At 38.3% G+C, this 15,879-nt stretch overlaps 1 protein-coding gene across 1 annotated transcript in view; it reads left to right on the top strand.

Moving 5' to 3' along the window:
• Positions 1-13,257, top strand: part of LOC115070472 — a 156,372-nt gene extending 143,115 nt beyond the window's left edge. The window contains exon 2 of the mRNA XM_029563818.1: positions 12,988-13,257. Within this exon, the coding sequence (XP_029419678.1) occupies positions 12,988-13,021 (34 nt within the window). The 3' untranslated portion in view covers positions 13,022-13,257. The remainder of the gene's footprint in view (positions 1-12,987) is intronic.
• The last annotated feature ends 2,622 nt before the right edge of the window (positions 13,258-15,879 follow it).

Genomic DNA, 15,879 nt, shown 5'->3' with positions numbered 1-15,879 from the left:
ATAGGCTAAAACATTTGCTTTCATAAAAGCAGAACATAGGATGTGATGGTTGGTAGGACAGAAAGGTGCAGGCAGGAGATACACAGAGATACAGAGATGTTGGACAATTTGTATCAAAATAAAGTTAGACAAGAGGAGTGATTTATAGAGTGGTACTATCTAGTAGGGTGACTAGAGTTCACAGCAATCTAGTATGTATGCTATAAACAACTAGGAGGGAGGAGTTGGATGCCTACCAACATTAGGAAAGGGTAAATGATTCTGGAGATCAAAATGCAGATGTTCCTGGTCTGATGACTGTGCTGTATTCCTGTGTTTCACTATCTGACTGTACCCACAGGTATATAAAATTTAAAAATATCTGCTTATGTACCTAGACCTACACAATAACAATGTGGGGTGGTAATGAAGAGTGGCCTCTTATTTAATATTATAAATTTCTGTCTGTTCTTTTGAAGCAGGAAGTAGGTAGTATTGATTAAATAAATATATTGCAGTTTTAAGACAGGAAGATGATAAGTGAGATGCATGTCATGATCACCACTTTCAGGCTCTGTGGATGCATTTAAAATACCTAGTTCACTCTCATATGCAGATCCTATCTTGTAGTGTGTGTGTGTGTGTGTGTGTGTTTGTGTGGTGTGTGGTGTGTGAATGTGGGCAAAGCCTAAGAAACTAGAAAGGAGATTAAGAGAGGGTCAAAAGTGACTGGGCTTGGGGCATACATTTAATCGAAGTACTCAGGAGTTAGAAGCAGGTGGATCTCTCTGTGAGATTGAAGCCAGCCTGGTCTACATAGCAAGTTCCAGGACTGTGGCTATAAGGAAAACTCTGCCATAAAAAAGAGGGTCAAACTGGTCCAGAGGAATGGGAGGAGGTTAAAAAATCTAATGTGACATGAGAGTGCAAAGGAAACTGGGGAAGATTTACAAGGGATGGCAGAGGATGGGGGAGATGTGAGAGAGAATCTGCTAAAACACATTTTGAAAATGTCATAGTGATACCTGATACTTTCTACAGTGATTTAAAAATAATAGAAAAACAATAGCCACACATGTGTGCATACACATACAAATACACATGACAACCTTGAAGGTGCAGGCAAAGGAATATAATCTGTCTTCATGGCTGAAGAGTGTTCTTGCTATAATAATAAAGAATCGATACTATCTTTTGCATTTCCAGTTAATTTGGGATGTTTTCACTCAGATTTCACTCTGCTGTTTGGAGAAGTAGAAGTGATATAAGACGAAAGTGGACTCCACCAAATCTCCTGACCCTAATGAGTAGCTTATTAATGGTCAGTGTGTAGTCATAATAAGGGAAAACATAAAAAAGTAATAGAAATGACAGCTGAAGGATTTCAGAGGCTTATAAACATGTTAATCTTTTGATATGAACTGTGGACATGTTTTTCAATAGCTTTCTTTGCAACCCTAGATGCATAATTAATCAGAAGAATACAAAACTATACTTACAGTTTAATTGGATAATTGTCCTGACATTAAATATTTAGAAACTTGTGTTTTAGAAAATATTAATGAGTAATTAAGTAGTCTTTAATTTCAAAGGTCAACAATATTTGAAAAGAGGAAGTTAACTCATTTACAGTCTAGTAATCCTGATTTTCTAAAATAAAGGTCTCACTGTCACTGAAATATAAGCCCACATAAATAATTCTACATTCTTTACATAGGTGTATGCATTAAACTACATATAAAAATAGCATATAACTTTTGGCACAGATTATTATATTTTTTCCATGTATAAGCAAGGTGGATTACAGATAGAAACTAGCAGATTTCTATTTTATCCCTTGAAATACATACACAAGCGCTTATTTAATTTTCTTACTCTTTCTGGAATTTAACGTTTTAAAATGGAATCAATTTTCTTTTTGAAATTAACATAAATTCCCTCAGAGGACTATGTATATTATTTTTTTTCTTTAGTGACTGTAGTGTTTTTGATATTTCTATCAATTTATTAAACTTTTTCATTAATTTTTTCTGTCTTGTGTCCTCAACTCAAGAAAATGTAGTCATGTATTGCTTTTTCCATTGCCCCAGATTTTTTTTTTGGGGGGGCGGGGTAGAGCAAGATTATTTAAGAAATAGAAGCAATTTATCATCTCATTGCTACAGGGTTGAGTAGTTGCAATGTTAGTTTTAGTAAGCATGGAGGAGAGAAATAAAACTCAACCCAAAAGATATGCTAAAGTTACCAGGTTTTCTATCAGTTCATGAAAAACTAGATCTACTGATGGCTTGACTTTTGGATGAAAGATAGATATAGGATGACTTCTGGGCTTTGGTCTAGCAATGTGTGGCACTATTTTTTTAAATTTTATTTATTTTTATTTTATATGTATTGCCTGCATGTAGGTAAGTGCACCCCTGTCGTGCAATGCCCACAGAGGTCAGAATGGGCTACAGGCTGCACAGGAATGGAGAGCTCCACATAAAAGTTGCCTATCAGACATCCACCTGGAAATGGTTTGTGGTATTTGGATAGATTGGCTGAATGAGATCAGGGAAGAAGTCAAGGCTTAGGTATGGGATACCTGGATATGGCAGGAGATAGGGGAATCTGGATCTTTGCTTTTTAAAGATGTGGGGACAAATAAGATCACCTTGGACGGAGAACAAAGCTGCAAAGTAAAAGAATCTGAGTTCAGCGCCAGAGGCACACCAATGTGAAGGTCAAAATGGGAAGGGCATGTGAGGGATGTAGGTCAAAGAGAGGATGTCAGAGAGAAAGAATCAAAATCAGGAGAGCTTCACATTTGTCTCAAGTGAAGCAAGCAACTGAGACAGAGGGAAGAGTGGAAGATTTCTGCATCAAGTGTGGATGCCAGGAGTGATGAGGGTCATATTCTGGAAGTCACAAGAGATGACTTGGAGATTTTCTGTGAGGTCATGGCCATCTGGTTCTAAAATTACAAGAATGCCTCTAGGACACCTTCAGACTGAAGGAGGGTACAGAAATAACTAGAAGGACAAGTCATCAATATGTTCTTATTTTCACTCTGCTTGTTTGAATCAGTTTTTTTTTTCCTCATAAGAGGTACTAAATTGTTTACAAATGTAATTATTCCTTTCTTGGTCAGCAGCCTCAAATTCTCCAGTGAGAACAAATCTGTTCATATAGCTTTCTTAAATGCAGATAGATGCCATCTTAAATCAAGTATGCCTTGTCTTCCATGGAATAACACAGGAGAAATGACAACAGATGCACTTACTATTTTTTCAGTAGAGTTTATTACCTGAAGAGGTTAATATGGTGAATAAAGTTCAGCAGATTATTTCAACCTAATTTTGAGCCATGTGTGATAGCTATGTTGCTGTATTTAGTGACAGAGACATGTTCACACAAGTATTTGTTTTTATTTCTATTTATTTATGCTTCAAAGTAAAATGTGTATGCAAAGGAAACAATGAAAAGTCAAGAGAGAACCAACTGATACTATGGGATAAGATAGCCATGACTCATACATCTAGTAAAGACTTAATATCCTAGTATATTAAGAATTCAAACAGAGGCTAGAGAGATGGCTCAGTAGTTAAGATCACTGGCTGCTCTTGCAGAGGACCCAGTTTTGATTACCCTGCACCCATCTAGTGGCTAACAACTGTCTGTAACTCCAATTCTGGGGGATCCAATGCTGTCTTCTGACTTCCTTGGGCATTAATTCGACATGAGTGCACTTATATATATGAAGGCTACAAACTTATACACACACATACAAAATAATATATAAAAATATATTTTAAAAAGAATTCAAATAACCTAATAGCAAGGGAGGAAATCCTGTTAAAAATGGAAAAAGGACCTGAATGGACATTTCTTAAAAGAAAACATGCAAATGGCCTATAGATGTGTGAAAAAAGTTCAGCCGTCCTTGTCACCGGAGCAATGCAAACTAAAACCGTAATGAGGTCTTGCCTTATACTTGCTAGAATGGCTATTAACAAAAATATAAGAGAAAACAACTATTGGCAAGAATTTGAAGAAAGAAAATAAAATAGAGAAAATGTAAAGTTCCATTATTGAAAACAGTCTGGAAATCTGGAAAAAAATAAACTGCTATATGATCCTCAATCTCACGAGGTTGTATATACCCCAAGGGATGGGAATTAGTATATTGAAGAGATATACACATCTCCATGTTTATTGTAGCATTTCGTAATATCCATAAGGAATCTGCCTAAATGGGTATCAGTGGATGAGTGCATAAAGAATATGAGGTATATATAAACAATCAAATACTATTCAACTCTAAAAAGAAGGTAATCCTGTCTTTCTAGCAATATGAGTGAACCTGGAAGACATTTTTAAGTGAAATATGCTATGTATAGAAGGAGAAATTTTGCATGGTGTCACTTTCATTTGGATTTTAAAAATATTTTTAAATGTAAATATATATATGTATATATTTAAAAGAATTTATTGAGAATTTCATACATGCATATAAGGTGTTTTGATCAAATCCATGCCCACTCCCACCCCTTCAACTCCTCTCATATCTCCCCATCACTGTTTTCTGATAACTTCATGTACTCTTTCTTCTTCTTTGATTATTATTGTTTTTAACGGGACTTTTGGCTACTCTAACATTCTGCCCTCTGAAAAGGTAACAATAAAATCTTTTAAGGATTATGTAAAAGCTCCAAAATACTTTAGACATTTTTGGCATTTGGAATGGAGTATGTTGCTAAGAGGCTCAAGGACACTGTGAATTTTAGCCAAGAAACTGGCTACTTTTCTTTGAGGTGTTTTACCCTAACTGCCTAGCCAAGTCCTACCTCCTATTCCTATCACACCATCCTCTGAAGAGGTTACCCAGCTTGCTGGTAGTGAATTGGGACACAGACCTCTCTGGCTTCTTCCATGCTGAACAGGGACACAGAGTGAGGCAATTGGAGTACCCCTTCAGTGGGTCTATCTGAAAGACTCCCAAATTGCATAACTCTTATCTCTAGGGAGAAAAGAAAGTCTTTGACTGGTGAATAAGAGATGTGGAGAAGTAAAGGCAAGAATAATTAGCATTACAAGTTCTAGACAAGGAACTAGAAAAAAGTCAGAACAGGGCAATTTTCAAATGTTCATATGAGTCCATTGGAATTTCTTGACAAGGGCTTCCAAAAACATCCTTCTATTGGGTTCCTCCTCAATTTTCTTTTGGCTGCCAAGGCTGTACTTGAGAATGATGGATTCATGATTTGCTTTCAGGTATTTTAATAGTTGTTGGAGTGGTTAGAATCAGTGTTAGTTTCCTCTCAAAGGCTTCTAGTTAGGGGGAGAAAACAAATTTATCTCTCATTTTAGAATAATAGCAGGTTGTCTCCCAAGTAGTTGTTTTTAAAAAGTTCTCTACTCCTAGTGATAGAGACACTATAGGACTGAAGAGCTGTTCAAATTCATGTCAGAGGAAGCACACAGAAAGAGGAGCATCAGAGAAAAGGCATTCTTTCTCTCACAAACAGAAAATCTAAGTGGGCAATTGCAAACAGTTAGCCACTGCTTGATGAAGGCAGATGAGTCCCAAGATTCCTCTCTGTCCTCCTCCTCCATGCTTAGGGGGTAGCATTCATCTCCCTGGTCAGAACATGACCTCAGTTTTACTTTTCTTTTTTCTTTTTGGGACAGGGTCTTCCTGTAGCCCCAGTTGGTCTGGAACTCGCTATGTACACCAGACTGGCCTCCAACTTATAGAAATCCCCTTGCCTCTGCCTCCTGATTGCTGGAATTAAAGGCATGTGCCACCATGCCTGGATTGTACTTTACTTTTTATGATCTCCATACCCTTGACCCTTCAGCCTACAGAATATTTGCCAGGATTATGCCATATGACCGAGTTAGCAAGTTAGTATTCAGCACATCTGGAAATGTGATTTTCTTTTCTTTTCTTAAATAGGATGTATTTTAAAAATCTGTAGTTCAAATTATTATAATTTGAACTAGAAACATACTCCTTTACTACTAAGTTGTAGTTTTTGTCAGAAAATCTATTTTGTTTTCTTTTTTAATCTATTACATATTCAGATTTTTTGTAGCTTTATTCCATAATGCAAAACTATTGAATTAATACAAGAAACCAAACAATGTGTGTGTGTGTGTGTGTGTGTATGTGTGTGTGTGTGTGTGTTCTGTATACTACAGCTTACCTTTGATGTCATTAGGACTATTCACTTAGCTGCTGAAAGTACCAGGCTACAGTATACTGAGTAGGTTACATGGTGGACAAGGCTGGCAGTTAGAAGCCCAGGGAGAGTTACTCTACATTGTGTCATTGCAAGGCTAGAGGACACAGTCTCATAAAATAAAGATGATACCTATTTTATCCTTCAAAGGATCTATGTGACTCTTATGGAGCTCTTGGTATGGAGTACACTTAACTCTTCAAAACTATGTCTAAAGTCACAAGATTGGGAGGCTGAAAAATCACCTCTGTGCATTTGTTGTAGGACAAGCCTGTGTTCAGTGTTCCTTAACATTCAGGAGGCTGAGGCAGAAGGACTACTGGGAGCTTGAGGCCACGATGGGCTACATAGAAGGTTGCAGGTCTGCTTGGGCTATGGTGTGAAATCCTGGTTCAAAACAAACTAACCAGCCAGGGAAACAAGCCAATTGTTCCTTAAGCAAGCATAGATTAAGAGAGGACTCTTCTGATACCAGGAGAGCAATTCTGAAACTCCCAGTGGCCACAGTGTAGTGGGTACTTGCTGTCTAGCAGGCATGCATCTGCATACTTTTTGTCTGTGATTTTATGCTAACCTCCTCCCTAAGAGTTACAGGAAAACTCTTATCATCTAGTAGTTGAGGATCTTCAAGCTTTGAGGTTGTTGGATGATCTCTGGGGTTTCACCAGCAGTGACGTAGTCAGCACAGATACTTTGATATCAGGATTCTTTCCTGACCCAGCTAATTAAAAAAAGTGCTGGTTCTGAAAGATTTGTGTGTGTGTGTGTGTGTGTGTGTGTGTGTGTGTGTGTGTATTGTCTGCATGTAGATAGGTGCACCTGTGTCATGCAATACCTGCGGAGGTCTGAAGAGGCTGTTGAATGCCTTGGGACTGGAGTTAAGGACAGTTGTTAGCTGCCATGTGGGTGCTGGGATTCAAAGCCGGGTCTTCTGCAAGAACAACCAGTGTTCTTGACTGCTGAGCCATCTCTCCAGCCTCTGACCCAGCTAATTCAACACTTTATGGCTGACATGATCTTTTAATAATTATTGAACATCCTTAATGTGGTTAGTTTCTTTTGTGGAAAATGAGAATAATCACTGTGCTAGATAGCTTTAGTTATCAGCTTATCATACCTGGGTGTGTCGGGGGGTCTCAGATGAGGAATTGCCTCCATTGTACTTGCCTTTTGCCTTGTCTGTGGGGCACTTTCTTAACTGTTGAATGATGTGGGAGGGCCCAGCCCACTGTGGATGGTGCCACCCTTGGACAGGTCATCCTGGTCCTGTGTTGTACAAGAAAGCAGGTTGAGCAGGGGTCAAGGGGGCAGGCCAACAATCAGCTTTCCTCCATGATCTGTGCTTCAGCTCCTGCTTCCAGGTTTCTGCCCTGAGTTCCTCTTACCTTGGGCTCCTGATGAACTCTGACCCAGGAGATATAAGCCAAATAAACCCTCTCCCCCACAAGTTGGTATTGGTCGGAGTGTTTTGTCCAGCAATTGAAGGCAAAGTGGAACAAGTGCTTAAAATATTTTCGTGAGGTTTAATTAAAATGATAGGGAGCTTGACTTGCATAAGCCACTGAGAGAGCCTAGAGAGTGGAAAAAGACCTATGCTTTGCCTCCATGCTTTTATCATAGTTAAGGTATTTTTCTCATTTGTGTTACACAGAGTGGAATCATTTTTCTTGTTCTTTCATTTTGTTTACAGCAAAGTCTTCGTGGTTTCTTACGTGACAGACAACACTTGTCTCTGTTGTTTCAAAGGAAGACTAATGAGGTCACTGACAAGCAGCTCGCAAGCTTTGTGTGCTTTACTTCTCACCTCATTCCTCATGCCTCAGTTTCCTCAACTGTAAATTGGGGTGTTAATGTGCATACCTGGAATGTTAATATATGAACTTTGCAAGACAGGGAGACTGTTCAATGATGTCCTTAGGCCAGTGTTATGTGTAGTGTGTTATAAGCACATTATGGAAGATAAAATGGAACACACAGCATCACGATGAGATGATCATCATGATGATGAGCTCTGCCTTCTCATCAGCCATCTTTGCTAAGCCATCATCGCCACAGTGGCCATGAGATATGTGGAAACTCATTGCCACAATTTACTTTGCTTTCATTCGTCCCTGTTCCTTCAGGCTCAGAGCAGACAAGAATGAATTTTATTATGTGTTTTCCAAGTTTTGTACCTTTTAAGTATTCAAGGACCTCAATGATAAGAATATAGTTAAGGGGAAAGGAACTGCATAGGAAGACCACGCACATTTTTCATAGACTGAATGGCCTTGAGTGATTAGAAAACAGACTAAAAGGAGAAACTCTGTTTCCTATTTTCCTCATCATTTTACATCTCACCTTGCAAATACATTTTGGATGCTGTGATATATAGTAAATAAGTTGATTTGGAGATTCAGTGACCTTCATAATATAAATTATTCATACCACCATGGGTAGCATATCTCCAGCATAGCATATTTAATCTGTTAAAGCATTTTTTTCATTTTCCTTATACAAACAGAAAAATGGAATCTCTCATTTTTCCTGTGCTCTTATTTTGTTCATAGAGAACTCACACGAATGTAGGAATGACTTCAAGTGTGGTCCAAGGAAAAATTCAGTGAGATTCAGGTTTATGGAAGGGTAGGAGAAAGGCAAGGTTGTTAGTGGATTAAAGCAAATCTGTGCTCAGATGCCATCCTGCACAATCCATCCACCCAGCAGACTCACACTCTAGTACATATGAAATGCATGAGTCTTGGCTGATGGCAGCTTTTCATAAAAATGTTGCTTGTTCTCTGTCCTTAAGCTTATTAGAAAAAGAGTAATGAAGAGGTACAGCATTAAAGGACTGAAAACATCAAAAATATATATCTTGAGGAATATGATTACTGTGGATCTTACATTGAGGTCTTTGGTACATTCTCAAAGGTCTGCTTTGAATTTTCTTGTTATTGTTGTTTGAGATCCACCCTAGATATCCTGTTGTTAGGATGCCTTATTTATTAATGACAGCCTGGAGATGTGGTGACCGTGGAAGTATAGGGGTTCTCAAAACCACTCTGTGCAGAAATGTTACACTCTGATTAATGAATCCTAGTGTAGGTAAGCACTGCTTAAAGGCAGTAGGTCACTTTCAGTCAGAATAGGATTTATGCTTGTGAGAAGGACCAAGAGGAGATGGAAGCTCTTCATAAACTGCATTAAGATATTTTTCTAAGTAAAATTCAAAGGTTGGTGAGAATTGAAAATATCGATATGATCTTATTGGAATTCATAATCCATTTTCCAATCTCTTTAACTTCCTATCTATAGCCATTTTGAAGAGAATAAACTTGCTTTAGTCTTACTTCTCTTTAGTTCACATTTTAATGACTTGCCTCTATTTTTATGTATTATGGATACATGTATCCTACTAACAAGAATGGATAAAGCCATCTATATTGTGGCAGTTTTGTGTCATGAAAAGGGGTGAGCTCTGTAGAGAACTGGTCTTGCTGGATAACCACTTTATAACTTTGGAAATACCAGACTCGTTGTAGCATAACATCATCTTAGATCCCCTCATTGTATAGTATACAGCTTATTTGCTTTCCAGAAGATATGCTTTTCAGCTTTGTAGAAGTCACAGGAAAACATGATTGCACAATGACCTGTAACTCCAGCTTCAAGTGGATCCTACACCTGTGACCTCTGTTGGTCCTAGCACCCATGTGTACATACATACACACAGATACACACATGTGCATACATGTAATTTAAAAATAACAAAAATAAATCTAAAAGAAAATCCTACATTTATTTCTGAGAAAATAATAGCCAGGATTGAGTGGAAGTATTTGTTGAGACAAATGACCTATGTAGATTTTAGAATATCATGGTACATCTAGGCATAGTGGCTCATGTCTGTTAATCCCAGAATGTGGGAGGGGGAGGAAGAAGAATCATGAGTTTGAAGTCAGCTTGGCATAAATATCTCTAAAAGAAAATCATGAGACAATTCCCATTGCTTCTTTCAAGCGTGGACATTTGTAATTACTGATGCACCATATCCATAGCCTAGCATGTGCAGTCGAAGGGGCTCTACTTCACAGAGAGATGAGAACGTACGGGGAGCATACAATGGGCATTTGGATTTCTGGCTTCTAGAAGGAAGGGGAAGCTCCTTCCTACACAAGCTACTTCTAAACCCACGAGCCTGTACACAAGGCAGAGCAGGCGCTGACAGGTAAACCCCTGTGCCTATGGCTGCGTTCTATCTCCTCTTATTCGCTAAGATCCTCCCTAGCTCTGCCAAGGTCCATTTCTGAAGGTAAAATTCTTCTCACCTGCAGAGTGGGAGGGAGTTTATGCCTTCTGATGATGGCATATGTGTGTGTGAATCTTCACTGTGCATAGGGCTAGAGAATACCCATATGTGCCAATTGCCTGGGATGCTGGGGTGCTAAAGAAGGACTCATGTTTGGAACGATACACTAATTACAAAACATTTTCCTTGAGAAGGGGCCCTCTTTTTCTGTCACACAAAAATATCATATGAACTCAGTGACCTTAGAATAAACCATAATTTAATGTCGCCCAAATCTTTGCAGAAGCACAACTGTGACAATCATATTCTTGATTCTTTCCATCAAAGAAATGTGGACAGTTCAGCTGCCAAGGTCTGAAGTGTTAGAATTGTGTCTAATAATGTCTCAAAGGAGCCATGAATCCTACTCACAGACCACTCTTGGGGATAAAAAGCCAACAAGTGAAATTATTTCACCCAGAGCCCTCTGCTTTTACTCTTCTCACCACTGGTTTGTGATAGAGAAATCCGAAGCAAAGCTTTTGTTGTCTTGTAAAACCTTCTCTTCATCCTTGAATTGAGGTGGGTCACTAGAGAGCTGTGTACTCCAAGTTCATTGCTCGAATCCTTCTAGAATAATTTTTACTGATTTGTACTTTGCCTCTCTACCCTTGGAGCATCTTAGGAGTACCATGAGACTACATCAGATGCCACCTGCTGTTGTCTGTTTTATTTGATGTAGTGATGTTCTGTGTTGCCTGTATTTATGAAAACTCCTGGGATAAATTCTACTAGTGGTTATGAGTAGGGCAATGGTTTATCATGGGAAAAAATATAAAAAAGAAGGTGTCCTAGTTTCATTTCTGTTGCTGTAATAAAATATGCTGACAATAAGCAACTTAGGAGAGAAAGGGTTTATTGTAGCTCACAATCCCAGGTTCCTGTCCATAATTATGGTGAGGCCAAGGCAGGAACTGGAAACAGCTGGTCACATCCACTGTTAAAATCAGAGAAATTAATGCAGCATGGTTAGTGTTCAGCTAGCTTTATCTATTCTTATGCACTCCAGGGCACCAAACCAGGGATTGGTGCTGCCCACAGTCAGGATGGGTCTTACCCCATAAAATAACACAATCAAGACAATCTCTCACAGACATGCCCACAGGTCAAGCTCATCTACACAGTCCTACACTGAGACTCTTCCCAGATGATTCTACATTGTGTCAAGTTGGCAATTAAAAATTTTATTTATTTACATATTATTGTAGTCACTATTTTTCTTTGGTCACTGGGAAACTTATAATCAGTATTTCCATCCTCCTTTAGCAGCCTTGCTAATGAATGTTAGTAGTACCAGTGCTTACCTGTGATACCTCTTTATTCTTCAGGCCATAGATCTTCCTATGCCTGTCTTTATATAGACATACTTTTTACAATACAAATATAATGGTCAAGTTAACAATGATTTCCTTACCTCTAGGTAGAATTTCATTATTTTGTTTTAGAAAACTCGACCTGGAAGTGGGTTGTAACTCAGAGGTAGAACATTTGTGTAACATGCATGAGACCTGTATTCTTTACTAGCTTCACAAAAAAATACCCCACAAACAAAGCTGTACATGGATATATGGCAGGTCCATCAGACTTCATATGCAGATTCTTTGAATCATCCCCTGCAAACCCATGTCTCTGCCTGTTTCCCCTCCTTGGTTGAGGGTTCCCCTAAGTTCAGTCATCTAACTTTGCATTTTATTGTTCTGTCTAATTCCATCCTCTTATCTGACAGATCCAAGTCTGCATGTTCTCCATCCAGCCTCTGCTCTGCTTCTCCTGTTTCTCCTCCTCCTATCATTCATCAGTAGTTGCAGGGACTGTGTCGCCAGTTTCACAACTTCCTCATTTCACCAATACTATTCACTAGTAACCAACGATGTGTACTCAAATGTTATTATTTAAAAGTTGTTTATTGTTCTATGATTCCCTCCTGACATCCAAGTTCCTTTAAAATTTGGCCTCCAACCTAGATTACAAATCTCATCTCGACCTAGTCCTCCCTCTGCTTCATATTTCAGAACAACCACTCACCTTACCACTAGTCCCCAAACATAACAACAAACGTGTTTCAGCCTTGTTCTTTTCAGTAGATCTGTCTTTTCCGGTTCCTTCAAGCCCTTACGGGTTCCCTTAAAGCTCTTCTTAGTGTTGTATGTGTTTCCCTGTCTTTCTCAGCAGCAGCCTTATCTAGAGTCTTCCCACACACCACCTTCCTGCTGCTGTTAAGAGTGTTCTTCCTCACCCTCTTTTGGTCTTAGTAGTGAGTGTCAATTTCTAGCCCCTGGCTGAGTAGAAGGGAGCAAATATACCAAGCAGCTTTCAGACTTCCTTTCATTTAAGAATAAAACACTATAGTGATGGAACGTTTGTTATAGGGTTACCTGGAGATCTCTTGCAGTCAAATCCTGTCGTCATGATTTTCACACACTGGTATTTACCTCACTTTCTTTTTAATTTCAGGACTAGGCAAGTGAAGTCGCTGAAAAAAATCTGAAGAATGTTTCCAAAGGGTAATCTGGCTGTCACTGAGGAGGTCCTGAGGAGCATGAGGAAGCTCTTTCTAATACTTTCTCTCCTGGTGTCTCAAGCTGCTCATTTGGAAGGCAGAAAGGACAGTCAGTTTATCTGGAAAACAGGTAGGAATATCCTCACTGTTCTTTTTTCCCGTTTTCATGAATAAGAATATTCCTTGTACCTTTGTTATTGTTTGTGGAGTAGTGGGAAATACCCAAAGAAGAAAAATAGGCTATTGTGCGGTTTACATTAGATTTATTTTTAAAGATTTATTTTTATGTGTATGTGTGTGTGTGCATATATTTGTCTGTGTGTGTGTCTGTGTGTCTCTGTGCATGCCTGAGAAGGCCACAAAAGAGCATCTGATCCCCTGGAGCTGGAGTAACAGGCAGTGGTGAGCTTTGTACCTATGTACTGGGAACCAAACCTAGGTCCTCTGTAAGAGCAGCAAGTGCCCTTAACCATTAAGACATATTTCTAGCGCTTTGCCTTAGATTTTTATCTGTGTTTAATTCTCAGCTATGTTGGTGATGCCTGTATCCTTCATAATTCTCATGCTGTTGTTGATTTAAGTTATGATTTTCATAATTGCATCTACTTATGCTTTGTCAACTATTCTGACACTTAGCCACAAAATCCATAGCAAAAATGACATATGAATCAAGCTGATCTCCTCAGCTGAAATTGCTTTGGGCAATTGGATCACATTTTTATAAGGGTTCAAACCTGCTAGCTATTTATTATTTAATATTTTCCAGCACAGATTCTTTACATATGGGTTTGACAGGATGAAAATCTATCCTAACTGGAGCTGGAAAGAAAGTTCAGTGATTAAGAACATTTGTTGCTCTCGCAGAGGACCCAAGTTCAGCCCATAGCACCCACATGGAGTGACTCACAACCACCTGTAACTCCAACTCCAGAAAATCCAACTCCCTCTTCTGGCCTCCAAAGACACTAGTATACACATGCACATACACACATGGAGATACACCCATATACAAAAACTTAAAGAGATGATCCTAACAAGTTTGCTCATAAGTGGTGGTAACAGTCTTCTTTACTGTATTGGGAGAGTCTCAGCTATCCCATGCACAGTCCTTTATGTAGGTGAATGAGTTGAGTTCATGTTTGTGGGCTTATATATAATTTATGTTCTCTAAATATGGTCTTAATTTGCCTGTGCAAAAGATTTGTTCATTTTAATTTCAAAGCCTAATAATTTACTAGCTTATATTATGAACCCTAAACATATGGGCATTCCTCTCATATGGCTCTTTGTATCACTAATGTTTTCTTTATTATGGATTTTAATTTTCTTAAAGTTTCACAATCAGATCATTTAAAGTATTTATTACTGTTTCAGGAGTCTGTTCTTGCAAATATAGATAACTTATACACTTAATATCTTGGAAGGGAATGTGTATTGTGGAAGATCTATGGTCCTCAAAGAGTTTTCATTTTGGTCTCATCATCTGTAAATTATATAGACTATGAATATGTCACCATGGAACTATGTATAAAAGTGATATTCGTAATATTTAAATGACTTTGCAAAAATGAAAGTGAATTATGCTTTAAAGTATATTAAGTAAAAAAAATCCCAGCACTATTAGAGATAGAGTCTGGAGGAAACTTAATTGCATTAAAACTTCTATAAATTAATTTAATTGTGGACTCCAATAGCACATTAGTGATTTGTAGGTTTTTTTTCTTCTCACAGCACTATTGCTAAGCTTTGAAAATAGTTCTAAAGTCAATACTGCACTTCTGTAGAGGGAGCGATATTGTTTTAATTACAAAAGAAAACATTTTTGCATGTGTATATTTGTGTGGGTTAGTGTACATTCACATGTTTGTGTGCACAAATATGGAGGGCAGAGGTCAATCTACAGTGTGTGTTCTCAGATACCACTCGCTTTTTAATTTTTTTTTTTTATTCATTGGTCTTTTTGAGACAGGGTCTTCCTCTAGCCTCAGCTGGCCTGTAACTTGCTATGTAGTTTAAGCTGGACTCGATTTCACAGAGATCTACTTGCCTCTGCTTCCTGAGTGCTGGGACTAAAGTTTGTGTCAATACGTCCGACTTACTCAATTTTTAAAAAGACAGGATCTTCAGGGGAATTCGAAGCCCTCTTCTGACCTCCACGGCATTGCACGACACAGGTGCACTCATATACATGCAGACAACACACTAGTACACATAAAATAAAAATAATAAATAAAATATTTCAAAAGACAGGATCTCATGTTGGCCTGTAACTCACAGTTGTGTCAGGCTGACTGGCCATCAAGCCCTAGGGCTCCTTCTGTCTCTGCCTCCTGGGTGATGGGATTATAAGTATGAGCTACCACCTCTAACTTTTTTTTAACCTGGGGTCTAGGGAATCACACTTGGTCTCTGTGCTTGCTTAGCAAGCACTTTAGTTACTGATCTACCTTCCTTGCCTGCAAAAGATAACCTTTTCATCATATCAAAATAAGAACATTTATATATCTGTCTTACCTTCTGAAATTCTCCAAGAAATGCAATTAAAATTGAAAGTAGAAAATCTGAAACTTTAATGAAATGTGTTAAGAAAATGAGCTTATTTAAGAGAAAATTTATAAATGTGTGTTTTCTAAGAGAAAACGAAATATTACAGAACCAAGAATATTCTGGGAGAAAGCATTGACTGTCCCGCTTCACAAGTGAGAATCCTATTAGATACAGTGCATCATTCAAAGTAAACATCTAGATGGCTGTTTGCATTTTCCTCAGTGTCTGTTGCTCATCTCTTTCTAAACTAAATTATTTGACTATACATTTTAAAAGCAGAACAAGTTAACAATGCAAAG

The sequence above is a fragment of the Nannospalax galili genome, unplaced genomic scaffold, assembly GCF_000622305.1.
Source record: "Nannospalax galili isolate Female #2095 unplaced genomic scaffold, S.galili_v1.0 scaffold135, whole genome shotgun sequence".
NCBI lineage: Eukaryota > Metazoa > Chordata > Mammalia > Rodentia > Spalacidae > Nannospalax > Nannospalax galili.
This window is presented reverse-complemented; position numbering and strand designations above follow the sequence as displayed.